Source organism: Trachemys scripta, chromosome 2 (genome assembly GCF_013100865.1).
Source record: "Trachemys scripta elegans isolate TJP31775 chromosome 2, CAS_Tse_1.0, whole genome shotgun sequence".
Taxonomy (NCBI): domain Eukaryota; kingdom Metazoa; phylum Chordata; order Testudines; family Emydidae; genus Trachemys; species Trachemys scripta.
In genome coordinates this window covers 249,405,366-249,420,312 of record NC_048299.1, presented here as the reverse complement: position 1 = coordinate 249,420,312, position 14,947 = coordinate 249,405,366, and the positions used below count along the sequence as shown (strand labels likewise).

General features: G+C 43.5%; 1 protein-coding gene across 7 annotated transcripts in view; it reads right to left on the bottom strand.

Moving 5' to 3' along the window:
* Window positions 1-14,947, bottom strand: part of ZFPM2 (zinc finger protein, FOG family member 2) — a 437,522-nt gene that overhangs the window by 187,797 nt on the left and 234,778 nt on the right. The window contains exon 1 of one of the 7 annotated variants that reach the window (XM_034763471.1): window positions 2,853-2,952. The exons of the other annotated variants lie outside the window; for them this stretch is intronic. Coding sequence (XP_034619362.1) covers window positions 2,853-2,894 — 42 coding nt within the window. The 5' untranslated portion in view covers window positions 2,895-2,952. Of the gene's footprint in view, window positions 1-2,852; window positions 2,953-14,947 lie in introns of those variants that run through there. 7 annotated transcript variants of the gene reach the window in all.

The window sequence follows — 14,947 nt, the reverse complement described above, 5'->3', positions numbered from 1 at the left end:
AATTAAATATTTAAACTAAGTCACTGTCGGGGAGGAGATGGCTGATGTCACAAATCCCACATCCACCAAGGATCTTTCAAATTGCCCACAGGTTACCAAATGACCATCCCCACTCAAGGTGTTAACTCAAGGACTATCTTAAATAGCATCCTGCTTCCTAGCACACAGCTAGGTTAATCTGTGACAACAGGACATTCACATGTCAACAAGACAAATGCCTAATGGAGGATCCTACTGCAAAGGAATAAAGTGCACCATTCAAACTGCCAATAAAAAAGAAATTTAGAAAAGATTGAAAGTTTGATTCCGGCATCTTCATTTCCATTGAGATTGAAGTACAATCAAACAATAACTTTCAGCATTCCTATGGTATCCTTCACCAAGCCTAAAATCTCTTGTACTAAACAGAGTAAATTAAAATAAAGAACTTTCATGGATTCTGTTCAGAGGTAATGTCTCTCTCCCTCATAATGTGCTGTTTTGAATGGTGAGAAAGAGAGGACTACTACATGATAAAGAACATTTTTTTCCATTCAACTTTCCATCTCTGCTTCATTTTATATAGCAATCTTTTCTCTTTACAATTCAGTGCAATTTAAGTATGCTTGTGTAAACATGGATTATACCACATCAGAAACTAAGTTAGCTATCTCAAGAGAATTTGTATCTTTGCTGTGTGTAAGTAAGCAGATTAATTCCTAGATCAGGCATTACCTAATGCATTTTCAATTCAATTTCTTCTTTTCTTTGCTTTTCTTTCTGCTCACCAGATCAGGGAAGTGGGATTATTTTATTAATTTAACCAATATTTTGCATGTTTTTCTCTGTTATGTTTGTTTCCCTCCCCACAATTTGTTGATTCTCAGCACGAGAGACTAAGTATGAGCAAGAATGTGTAAGCCCTCCACACCTTAAAGACAAATAAATGGAATAATGGCAAAGGGGAGCAACAAACTTTTCCTCAGACTGCACTACCAGTGGTCTGAATTCTATCACATTTCAAACACTGATCTATAGTGGCACATCCTGCCTGGGGTAAGCTCAGTTATTGTATGAAATTTAGGAGGAGATTATTTATTCATTATCATTTATGTTGGTTTTATGTAAAATCTCAGAAGGAGTGCATCAGCCAGTTTGTTTTTATTACAGCAGTGCCTGCTAGCACCGTTTAAGGTAAGGGTCTGTTACACATCATAAAAACACAGAATTTTCTGTGCAAGATCAAACCTCTGGCCCATCAAGTTGGCATCTTGCCTCTGGTAGTACCTGATGCTTCAGAAGAAGACACAAAAATCCCATAATGCACCTAGCATACTGTGCAATATTACACATTGGGGAGGGAGGCAATTCGTGATGCTCTTATATGAGATTTGATTACATCTGTATAATTACAAATATAATAATTACTATTAGTCATAAAATTATCCAGCTCCTTTTAAAGTTCCCGGGTAGTATTAGTCCTTTGACCAGCCTTGACAGTGAGTACAGTATATTGAATAGAGTAGCTGATTACATGTTGTGTAAAGTTCTTATTTCCCTTAATTTTACTTGTCATTAGCTTTCATTTAAAATTTCCACTATAAGCTGTTACTTCTATCCATTAACAATGTCTCTTTGAGACTTTGCAGTGGGCTGAAGCTTGAAAAGTAGACAAGTGAGAGGCTCAGGGAGAGAGGGTTCTTAAACCCTGTGTGATGGGATGTCCAAATCCCACACTGGTGAAGCAAGGGTTAAGGAGTTGCTCTGGACACAGGAGGCCACGCCCTGTCGCTCCTGCTGGGCATGTTCCCAGTGGAGGCAGAGTTCAAACGGGAGTAGCTCAGCTCAGTCTAGGTGGACAGAGCAGGAGAACAGTTGGGTGTTGCAGTCTCCTGCAGAGAAGCTGCTGATGCTCCAAGCACCCAGGACCAGGCTTTTATGGTCAAGCCCTTCAATCATGGGGGCCAGAGATGATGAGCCACTGCAGATAGAGGGAAACCCTCCAGAGCATGAACTGAGAGAACTCCAAAGGGGACCCCAAGACAGACTACTGGCACTGACAGAGGAACCGAAGCTGATGTAGGAAGAGGCTTACAGGGAGCAGGCGCACCCGCCTCCTAGGCCTCATGTTTTTGTTTCTTTGGGCTCTGGGCTGGAACCTGATGGAGCAGAGAGAGACCAGATTCCCCTACCCCCGGCCACTGACTCTCACCATTGGGCAATACAGCTGCAGACTCCAGCTGCTAGGCAAAGTGGCTACTGACTCCAGCTGCTAGGCAACACAGCCATTGACTAGTGTTGTTAGGCAAAGTAGCCACTGACTCTTGCCACTGGGCAACACATTCCAAAGTATCGCCAATAAGGAAGGAACTGTGGTGGTAGAAAGAGGAAATTATGAATTTATGGGAAAGGGAGAGAATAGTGGAAAGGGAAAATTGAGGGAACCAGGGAAGGGTGGGAAAGTGCGGCAGAAGTAAGCATGGGGAGGACAGAAAGATGGCAGGAACATGAGGAAAAGGGAAGGTGGAAATGAAGAGGGGATCCAACCAAAGAGTGAAAGCAACTAGAATGAAGGAGAGCAAAGTGATGAGAAAATTATAAAGAAAAAAAAATAAAAATATTAACAAAGTTTTATCTCATCCACTTTGCTCTTCAGAATTCAAGAATGAGCAAGCTGCGAAAAATGAGGATTTCCATGCAGACATACACCAGTAGAAGCTGACACACACCTTGATTAAATAATCCACGTGCCAATGCATAAATTGTGTTACAGATAGAAATCAGTGGTTGGGCCAGAACTAGAATCCCAAGGCATCTGAAGAGCATGCTTTTCAGCTGAGTTAAAGACAGCTGAGATTCCTGCACTCTCTTACCTCAGTTTCCTTGCACTCTCCCCCACCTAAGACAGAACTCATCCTCAGTAATGTCCATACAGCTGTAGCTAGAATCTGTTATACACACCATGTCCTGAGGTTTGGTTTCTATATTTTTTAAAAGAAGCTGTGAAAAAATACATTTTCTAAATGAAGGAAATCTTTGGATGGACAAAAACACACCAACACACCGCGATCTCAAAATCTCCATTGATGCGCAAAGGTTCCTTAGACTCCCAAAGATAGAATTATGGAGCTACAAATAACGTTAACTTCCCAATTACTATGCCAATCAATTTGTTATTATAGATTGTGTTTGCATTTGATTGACTGTTTCATATGAAGCTCTGGCTGCTAGATCGCCATCAAGGATCTCTAATTTTTCAAAGACATACTCCAGACTATGTTCACTAGTGAGGTATTGAATGCTATCACCCCTCTGCCTAATAAAGCATGCTATTACTTGGTAATTTGGAATTTTTCTTAAATACCTTAATTTTTTGATGTTAATCCACCAATTATGAATTGACAGGTTTCGTCCTAGTCTAGTAGAACAGTAGACGGCCTCAGATAGTCAAGTTTTGTTTCATTTTACTATCATCTGTTCTGCAAGACCATCTATTTAGAAGGGCACTGCAAAGTACAACCTACCAACATTTTCTTTACAGGGTAAAATTATTAACTGCAAATAACATTCATTAAGAATTTAGCTTTTTGTTCATGAATTGCTTGTAAATAATTTACAAATCTTCTCTCTATTCATGATTATTTGATGAACAGTTTCTAAGAACAAATTTCAGCCAACAGGTGGTTAGTAAACTGTTAACTCTGGATGTCTGTTATTCATTATTCATAGAAAGGAAGGAGTCTAAAAGCTAGGAGGTTGGTATTGATAAGTGGGTTTGTGTGTAAATCCTTCATAATGGGGTTATGCCTCTTTAGTCATTCTCTTTCATTGTAACTTTAGACATGAACATCCCTTTTTGAAGGGCAAAGGTGACAGGTAAAATAAATAATTTCCCAAATGTCTTATTGGAAATCGTTATCAAACATGCATAGTCTACTAAGGACTGTTGCGTCAGCCAGAGTCATCAAAGCCGATGGTGTTGCTTTAGACATCGTGTAGTGAAGTTCTCTTACTCATTCCTGTGAGTCCATGAATCTCTGGGGTGACCACATGGGCTACTCCAGGTAGGGCCTGGGTGTGCACTCCTTTGCATATCAATGGAGAGTTTGAGATTGCGGTGTGTTGGGGCTCGGTAGGGTGGGGATCCAGGTGCCAGTGGCTTGTTGGGGTGGTCCAGGTGCAGGGAGAGTGGGGCTTATTGGCGCAGGTGCAGGGGGGTGAGGCTCAGCAGGAGGATCTGGGTATGAGGAGGTCTGGATGAACAGGGGTTTGGCGAATGGGGGAGTAGCTCCCTGTACAGTGACCCCTCCCCCTACAGCTGAGGAGAGATGGGTGCAGGAAGCACGGGGGGGGCGGGGGGGAGGTTGAAGAGCTTCCTATAGCTGGAGGAGAAATCTGGGGGTGGGTCTGACCTGTCCCCATATGCCATGCAAGGGAATAGGAAATCCCATCAACTCCAGCCCAGCCGGGACTAGCAGCTGAGCGTGGCGCAGGGTAGGAGCCACCAGCCAATCTTCCCCAGTCCCACTCTTGCCCCACAGTGATTTCCCTCTCTGATGGCTGCCCTGGGCACCCAAAACATACTGCTGGGGAGGGTCGCATGACCGCTCTTGTGGCTTCCTGTTGCTTCTCTTTCAGAAAGTCATTTTTCTGTAGGGGACATAAATTCTGTGCATGCGCAGTGTTGCAGAATTCCCCCAGGAGTAATGTACAAATACCACAGTTACATGTACAAAGTAGTAGCTTGAGCTTTGTATGATCTCACAGAGGAAGACTGCAACAGAAGTGATCAGAGCTCATGTCTCCTGACTTTCCATCCTGTGACTTGCCCACAAGTCCATCCTTTATCCCCTATGTAAAAGCTAATTTATAATAGCCACTTGATTATTCTTTTTGACAGAGACGTGTTAAATGGATATGTGCAAAATGGTACATAACTGCGTCCCTAATATTCACTGCATTGGTATCAAATTCACCTATCATTTGTTTTGCTGTTTCACCATCTTCCTTCCATGCTCCAACAAGAAGTCCTTTTTCCTCATGAGAAATATTTTTATCATCCCCTTCCTATGTTTGAAAGTCTGTGACACTTCCAGTCCCCCTTTTTAGTACTTCCCGCATCCTGACTTTAAAGAAAATCTTTAGAATTCGCAACAATTTAAAAAAAATAGTTTTATACAGCTGGAAGGAGAAAGAGCTTAGTCTTTTGGAAATTCAGTCCTGTGTTGTGTCACAGACATTTGTGTTCATGAAGTATTTCATTCAAAGATGAACAATTTCCTCATGTTGTTTTCAGTAATAGTCTAGAAATGTTTTTCTTTCTTTCCTTTAATTTGTAATAATCAGGAGAAAAAAGGAAAAAGGAAATCTGTATGTGTATTATTAAACATTTAAGTCAATTTTTTAAAGTATACTAAAAACCTTCCCTTTTTATGGACTAAATATGCCCAAATATAAACAAGCATACATCCCAGGCCAGAATTTGTCCATACAAATCTATTTTCGCAAGCTACTTTTTCTGAATATTATAGTGTATTCTTTTGCAAATCTTTATTATACCAAAAGAATAAGTAGTGGCATGTAATTCAATTGGGAGGAATAGGGTAGTAACCTTATAAAGTGGCAAGTAGTGAATTTAACCATGCTTTTAGTGCAATACCTTTCCAATGATCTGGTTTTCTGTTCATTTTTCATTTTATTCACTTTAGTGTTTGAGCAGAGGCAAATTCTTGTTAAATCCCTTCATGATAACATCTAGGCACATATGTAATATTGATAATGCCATATATATCATTACACAGGCACATGTATCAGTAAACACATTAAGCTCCACGTTGAAATGCTTGAGTATAGAAACTGCTTCTCAGGAAAGTGTACTGCCAAGTGTATAAGCTCGGAGTGGGAGACAACCCTGCACATTATCACAATTATCCCACCTAAGTCATGGCTTTTCTTTATTCTCCTTTGTAACAGTATAAGTTTAGTGAATTGAGTGTGAGGTAAGCATATTATATTAACAGGAATCCATGTCAATAAATCCACAAGGAGAAATAAGGAACGAGATGAAGAAGCACTCGGTGTTGGTTAGAACTGAGTTGGCTGATAGACAGAGAGACAGACAGACAGATAGATAATTAATTCAAATAAGGAGTTCTCGGAGCACTGACCTTATTTTTCTTCTAAACAGCTTTATTTCACTTTGTACTTCCTAAATGCTCATCTAGTCTTATACAGTTCAGTATCAGCAGAGCTATTTCTAGCCCAATCTCTGTCTAAACAAATCCCCTGAAGAATTTATTTCAACTGCTGTAATGCCTGCTCTTACACCAGACCAATAATGTGTCCATGGGAGGAGCTCCCTGTAAAAATCCACAAAGCCACTACCTTTCCGCCCCCCACATCTCTCTATAAAACTCATGTCTAACCCAATGACTGTGCACCACTTGGCAATGGTCAGGCAGCTGGTGTGCTGTGTCTGCTGCTTATTACATTAATTTTAATCATCTCATAGTTACCTTTTATGTTCCATGCCCTCCCATTTTTTGGGGGTGTTCACTTGTTGCCTCTGAGTAGATACTTATAAATTGAAAGCTATTTGGGGCAGGGCCTATCTTTTCATTATGTGTGTACAGTAGCTAGCTCAATACCCTAGTCACTGACTGGGCTCTCTACATGCTACTGCAATACACATTTTAAATATTAAAAATAGTAAATTTCTTCCTTATCCACTGATGCTTAGCAATGTTGTACAGTTTACAGAAAGTCCTTGCTTTTGCTTTTCACCAGCAAATGCTGCAAAGAACACACTTTCATGACAAGATGAAGCTGTACAATCTCCTCCAACAAATGATGTCACTCTGACCCTCACACTAACTTTGCTATTAAGCAAAAACAGGCACATTTTCAAATATTGATTCCAACTAATGTCTGATCCTAACAGGCATGATCTTATCAAGGCCCCACTATAACAGAAGGAGTGTCAGAGTTAAACAGAATAGGTTTAGATAAGATCACAATCTTCTTCACAATGATGTGATGGTATCACAGAGTGAGTACAGTATTCAAAGCAATTATCATTAATAGATATTGGCAATGGGGAAAGCAGTCACAGCAGAGATCTAAACAAATTTGTGTATGATGAAATAAAACAAGTTTTATCTGAATTGTGGCTTTAGAGAATGTTATGTGCCTAGGAGAGATTTTGCAGACTATTTTTCAAACTTTAAAATGATGGATATTTGATGACAAGCAAAACAGTGAGTAGTGACATTGCTGCTTTAGCTTGTTTAATATGTTCCAGGGCTTCTTTGCAGAAAATTACCCCTCTGGCCTTGATGTAGGCACATTTGTTGGTCTTTCTCCTGATTGCTCTCAGGCCAGTTATTATTTTATTCACTGATTCCACTGGGACTGGGAGTGAACCCTGACCCAGAGATCCACATGTGGAAGAGTGGGGGCATAGCTGCCTCTGAAACTGTCTCCCGTTCTCACACAGGGGGTGTAGGCAGAAAATGGACATGCGGGAGGAGGTGTGAGAAGCCACATGTAGTGCTGTCTCTCTAGTGTCTGATGGTCAGAGAGATATAGATATCATCTCTCCTACCAGACCCATGGCGGTTTCCTGGCTGGATTATATCTTCTGTGAAGCCCCCTCCAAGGTGGGGATACCCTTTAAAATGTAAAAAGTGATAAAGAGTCCTGAGGCACCTTATAGACTAACAGAAGTAGTGGAGCATAAGCTTTCATGGGTGAATACCCATTTCGTCAGGCGCCTGTGGTGGAAATTTCCAGAGGCAGGTATAAATATGCAGGCAAGAATCAGTCTAGCAATAACGAGGTTATACCTATGCTTTGTCAGGGAGTTTTTTTAGCAGATGGTGTGGTTTCTTTAGGTAATCCTCAGTGGGATCAGAGGATATAGCAAATACTCACCAGCAACCACACATCACTGAACAAAACCACTGACCCAGGAACCTATCCTTGTAACAAAGCCCGATGCCAACTCTGTCCACATATCTATGCAAGTGACATCATCATAGGACCTAATCACATCAGCCATACCATCAGGGGCTCGTTCACCTGCACATCTACCAATGTGATATATGCCATCATGTGCCAGCAATGCCCCTCTGCCATGTACATTGGCCAAACCGGACAGTCTCTATGCAAAAGAATTAATGGACACAAATCTGACATCAGGAATCATAATACTCAAAAACCAGTGGGAGAACACTTTAACCTGTCTGGCCATTCAATGTCAGACCTGCGGGTGGCTATCATACAACAGAAAAACTTCAAAAACAGTCTCCAACGAGAGACTGCTGAGCTGGAATTGCTATGCAAACTAGACACAATCAACTCAGGATTGAATAAGGACTAGGAATGGCTGAGCCATTACAAACATTGAATCTATCTCCCCTTGTAAGTATTCTCATACTTCTTATCAAACTGTCTGTACTGGGCTATCTTGATTATCACTTCAAAAGTTTTTTTTCTCTTACTTAATTGGCCTCTCAGAGTTGGTAAGACAACTCCCACCTGTTTATGCTCTCTGTATGTGTGTATATATATCTCCTCAATATTTATTCCACTCTATATGCATCCGAAGAAGTGGGCTGTAGTCCACAAAAGCTTATGCTCTAATAAATTTGTTAGTCTCTAAGGTGCCACAAGTACTCCTGTTCTTTTTGCGGATACAGACTAACAAGGCTGCTACTCTGAAACCTGAATTAGGCTAGTATATCTGAATTCAAGTTGCCCTGGTGCAAAAATTACATATTGTAATAATGCACAGTCATAAAGTGCAATCCTAAAAAAGTCTCTATAAACTCCTTTAGCTCATTAATAATAAAAAAGCAGAAAGGACAACATTTGGAAGAAAAGCGAGGTATATATTAGGAGTAATGTTATGCCTATAATGATGATAATACTGAGATCGTATATAGCATTTTTCATCTTTAAAGCACTTTAAAACATTAGTTAATTAAATTAATTAATTTTTTATTGTTGTGGTTTCATTGCTACAATAAATTAATAAAGGAGATTACTTGCACTGATTAACCAAAGCATCACTCTTAAACAAAAAACCCACACACAATTTTTCTACTTATCTTCATGTATTTGTCTTCTCAAATGTGTGATTAATTCCAAAGCACTGAAATCTTTTTGATAATCACTGAAGATGAATGTATCACTACAATCAGCAGTACATGAAGCACTGAATGCTATCAGCTGTTAACACAGTAAAGTAAAGCAGAACCATCTACATACTTGGTATCTTGTCTAAAAATAATATACTCATTGACCTTAACTCTATCAAACTGGTCCCATCATCAAGGTCAAATACAGTAACAGATATATATCTATATATAGATGTCTACACATTGTGTATTCTAAGAGCTCAATCCTGTGAAATGCTAAGTGGCTTCAAATCTCACTGCTTTGCATCGGAATTGAAGATGCTCAGCCTCCCATGGAAGTGTTCTGCACCATGTAGGATTGAGCCCCTGGGTGCACATCATTAGCCACTTACAATCTGTAACCAATGAGTATGCCTTTTATTGCATTTTCTCTTTCAGGAATACATAAGGAAATAGACAAAAAGAGACTAACATCCTGTGACAATAAATGAAAAAAGCATAATCAACTCTTCCCTGACACATATATCTACTCTGGGACAGTGTGTGTACTTTGAACACTGCCCTGACTTCAGGGTGGTGTGTATCCTGACTGCCCCAGGAAGAATTCAAAGAGAATAAAATGATAATGAAGTGAATTCCTGTTGTGTTCAGACCAGCTTAACTGTCCAGACTGAATGGCGGTAGGAGCAGGATAATGGCCCAGCCTTCTTCCTCACCACTTTGGGGACACTTTACCAGGTGGAAGCAGACCATGCAAATGTCCCTGGTCCTTTGTCCTGGCTCATGCAAAGATCAGGGATAAATAGTTCTTTATGGCTAATGAAAGAGAGTAGGAGAGAAGGACAATGTAAAATCTGTTGTTAGTTCATAGCTGAAGAGACACTTTAGGATATACCTTAATTCTGTTACTCATGCTGGAGAAGCCCAGTTAGGCGATCTTTAGACTCCAGTCACACATTTTTGGAATGACTGAAGGAAATGCTTATTGAGGCTCAACTCAAACGAAAAGGCCATTTTACACCCAAGTACTGCACTAGATGGGGATATAGTATTAGGTGGGGCTACAAAGTCCCTTTAACACTTCAACAAGTGCTTAATTATTAGTTTGGATCAGGGAATGCTAGGAATGTTAAGAAGGCACAGCTATATGGAGTTGTCTTGCAATTGTTAGAGGTTAAGATGCCACACATGGCTACTGTTTTCATTTTCCACTCTGCAACAATGGGTTAAACTGGGAAAAAAGGAATTCTAAGCATCGGCAAGATTCATCAATGCATGTGGAGTTATTTATTACATTCATGTATTTGTTATTGCTCCTTCATGCATTAAAGAGATTTATTAGAACAGAAAACATTACCACAGCATGAGCATGGAGGTCGTCTGTGATGCCAACAGCCTACTCACAAATGTTCCAGCATCCAACATGCGCCCATGATGTGTTCCTTTATTCAACCCTGCTAATCAGCACATTGGTACCTGATAGTGGATGATTGACTAAAGAAATCAAGATTGAACTTATTCCCTGAGGCATGCTGTACCACCAGATCAAAGAGCACACATCTGGCATCCTGAAAATGCAATCCCACTGCTCTTACCTCTGAAATTCTCTGTCACAGAAACCAGGGACAATGATGCTTATAAATCAGAACAACATTTCTCAAAAGAGGTACAAAAGACTCAGAAAGAAAGTTCTAAGTGGAACTGAATAAAAATGCCTTTAAAAAGAAACCTCAGTTAAACTCTGACTGTTTTCTGCATTTAATTCTGTTTTGAATAAGCATCAATGTGAAAAAAAATCAGCATTTGGAAGGCAAGGTTTCCCAGGCAAGTAGGAAGGGGGATTCCCCAAATAACAGCTACTTGCAGGAAAATGAAAAAAGTGAGGAAAAAGAACAGGAGAAGACTAATGCATAGAAAATGGAAGAAAAGATGACCCAGCAGGAGGAAAGAATATAGAGACAAAAGAAGATGACTAAGAAATAAGGTGGGCTTGGAAGTAGAGAATATTTTCTTTAAAAAAAAATAGCAGGCTTTTCAGACACAGGTTAGAAAATAATGAAATTGACTGGGAGAAAAACAGTAAATAGCTTGCAGAGGAGTTAATACTATTTTCTGCTTTATTGCTCCCTGTTGTTTATGCTAATATGTCCCATTTCTAACTTGGAAAGTGAGAAGTATGTCTTGGCAGCAGAGAGGGAAGAGGAAGGAATGGATTCCCTTTTCTTTCTCCCTCCCTCCCCCACATATTGCATGTACACTCTCTCTCTTAATGCCACTGAACTCCTCTCCCATGTCTTTATACATGGCAGATGTTAGAGTTTTTCACTTTAAGAATCTGGTCACCCTTCTAACAGTTGACCAGCTGTCACAGAAGCAAAGGTGTGTTCAGAGACAAAGAGCATTCTGGGTCATGCTTTTGATTAAGAATACATTTATAAGGAAATAATTAATTAGAATTTACAAAAAAAGGATAGGGTTTTAATTCTGGAAACTCAATCAGATATGTTATAATATACTACAGATATATATAGGACAGTAAATTGACAGTGGGTACCATTGACCACAAACCAGAGGTACTTCCTGTGGGTCTGAGTGATTGCGATGTGGAAATACGCATCCTTCAAGATAAGGGTGGCATACCAATCTGCTGGATCTAGTGAGGGGATGATGCAGGCCGAGGAGACCATGCTGAACCTGAGTTTCTTCATGAGCTTGTTGAGCTTTCGCAGGTCCAGGATAGGCCTGAGGCCACCTTGGCTTTTGGTATTAGGAAATACTGGGAATAGAAACCCTCGCCCCTGTGCTCCAGAGGAACCTTCTCCACTGTCCCTAGTGATCGGAGTAACTGCACTTCCTGGATGAGTAGATGCTCGTGAGAAGGGTCCCAGAAGAGGGATGAGGAAGGGGGGTGAAAGGGCGGGAGGGCACAGGATTGGATAGAGTATCCTCTCTCTACCATGTGGAGCATCCAGCGGTCTGAGGAGATACGGGACCATGCACGGTAGAAAGGGGATAGTCAGGAGGAAAAGGTAAGGCGGGGTAGATCCAGTCTCTGATCTGGTGCACTGTCCTCGACCGCACCTTCAAAAGGCCGGTTTAGGGCCAGAGGGCGGCTTGGGCTGGCCAGAGCCCTGGCCTGAGGATGGGTATTGCCTTCTCCTGCCACTCCTGTTCCTCCTCCATGAACCGTCCTGTCGGTTCTGCTGATGGAATCTCGGAGGAGGTTGCAGTCAGAAGTGTCTCCGCTGTGTGGCTGGAGTGTGCAGACCCAATGACTTGAGGGTGGCTCATGAATCTTTCAGGCTGTGTAGCCTCTTGTCTGTCTTTTCAGAGAAAAGAGTCTCACCCTCAAATGGTCCTAAATGGTCTGCTGGACTTCGTAAGGGAGCCCTGAGACTTGGAGCCAGGCTACCGCAGTCGCCATGACCCTAGTGGTGGCATCTGCAGCATCCAATGCGGCCTGGAGGGAAGCCTGGGAGACTAGCTTCCCCTCCTCTACCAAGGCCAAGAACTCAGTTCAGGAGTCCGAAGGAAGGAGGTCTGTAAATTTGGCCATCGCCGCAAGGGTGTTATACGAGTACCTGCTGACAATGGCCTGTTGGTTCGCGATACGGAGCTGCAGACCCCCTGTACAATAGACCTTTCTCCCAACAAGGTCAAGACGCTTGGCCTCCCTGTTTTTTGGGGAGGGCTCTTGGAAGCCCTGTCTCTCAGGCTGGTTAGCAGTGTCCACAACAAGAGAGTCAGGGGGTGGGTGGGAGTATAAATGTTCGAATCCTCCGGAGGGCACAAAATAACACCTCTCATTGCGCTTGGCAGTGGGCAGCAAGGAAGCTGGGGTCCGCCACAGGGTCTTGGTGGTATCCACAATTGTTTTAATAAGTAGAAGGGCAATACGGGAAGTTCCTGAGGATGCAAGGATGTCCACTAGGGGATCAGCCTCCTCAACTACCTCCTAGGCCTTAATGCCCAGACCCTGAGCGGCCCTGCGCAACAACTGCTGCAGCACCCTGTTGTCATCAAGCGCAGGAGCTATGTCTGTACCCACCAATACTTCATCTGGTGACGAAGAGGAGGAAGCGTTTATAATGAGCGGATGCTCCCTGCCATCCACCCCCATGGGGTCCTGAGATTCTCAGGGCAACATTGGTGCCAGTGGTGCAGCCAACAGTGTCGGAGCTGCAGACGCCGGACCAAGTGATGGCGCCGCCATCAGTACAACGGAAGGGACCGTCGAAGGAACCGGTGCCAATCTGCTCGCAGGTGCCAAGGAAGGCGGAGGGCCCGACGCTGACATCAGCACTGGTGCTACCGGTGCCTAGGTCATAGTCGACGTCGACAATGGTGCCGACATGGGAGACTGGTGCAAGGACACTGCCAAGGGCGGTGCCGAGGTCAGAGCCAAGCACGGTGCCGTAATCGACGACGGTGCTGCTGTCAGAGGCGTTGGTGTGTGGGCAGGCACCGTGGGAAGATGTGTCGCCAATAGCGGGACAAAGGTGGCTGAAGCCACAGAAGACATCGCGGAGCAGTGACCTTGGACTCCTCCCTGTCCTTGGTGAAAAGCCATGGGGTCCAGAAGGGCCACTGAGGCGGGTTCTGCTACTGCAGAGGCCAGGCCTGGGGCTCCCTCCTGTCTCTCCTGGACCTCGATCTGCGGCTCCTGCTTCTCTTGGAGCGATAGGAGTCAGACTCTGACTCCAAGGTATTTGAGACTGAAGACCACAGAGGAGCTGAGCCTCAGTGCCTTGAGCGTCAAAAGCTCGGGGGGCGGGTAGGCTCTCTGTCCGAGTGAGCCGGCGTCAAGGGACTTGGTGATGGGGAGCACCTCAACAGCATAGCCGGCTTCCCTCTTGATTGCACCTAGGGGCGAGTCCGCCAGCGCTGAAGGTTCTTCCCTCCTTGGGGGTGAGAATGGCGCCATAAGGTGCAGGAGGTCCCAAGCAGATTGGTAAGCCTCTGGCAGCTAAGGGAGCTGTAGCTGCTGTGTAGGGACCGGCGACCGAGGGGGGGACGGACTCAACTGCCTCATTTGGGCAGGAGTCAACATGGCCCCAGCAGGGGATCCAGAACTGTGGCCCACCTGGAGTCTCACATCTCTGGGTTCAGCCGTAGGAGAGCGGCTGTCCGGCTTCTTTTTCTTCTGAGGCACCGGGCCTCGTGAGGTGCCGTGTCGGTGCCGAGCGTCTCGGAATGAGTCCTTTCTCGGCACCGAGCTTGACGTCAGTAGTAGGGCGCTCCGTGTCGAAGACGAAGTGTTAGGGGCCGGGTCCCCTGAGCCCGGGTCAGAGTGGGGGCGTAGGGATGCCTCCATGAGGATCACCTTAAGCTGCTGTTGCCTTTCTTTAAGAGTTCTAGGGTGGAACTTGCGGCAGATCTTACAGCAATCCTTTTGGTGGCCCTCCTCTAAGCACTGTAAACACGCGCAGGCCACACAGTTTTTAAACCCCAGAGACTGCGGCATACCACGGCTCCGGGGAGGTGGGATGGTGGGGACCCTCAACAACTCTATGCTAAGAACTCTAATACTAAGTCTAAGGTAACTATATAAAATGAGTAGCGAACACGCTGGCTAAGCAAGAGCTAAGGGAAGTTCCAGCCAACCTTCACTGGTGATAAGAAGGAACTGAAGGGGGTGGCAGGTAGGCTGGGCTCTATATTGAGCGACATGAAAGCATGACTCAAGGGGGTGCCTACGCAGACCCGACAGATGCTGCTAGGGGAAAAATTTTCTGTGCACACACCTGACTGGAATGGACATGAACAAGCTCTCGAAGATGAATAACCTGTTACAAAGAATGTTATAAATTAGATCACATTTTATTAGA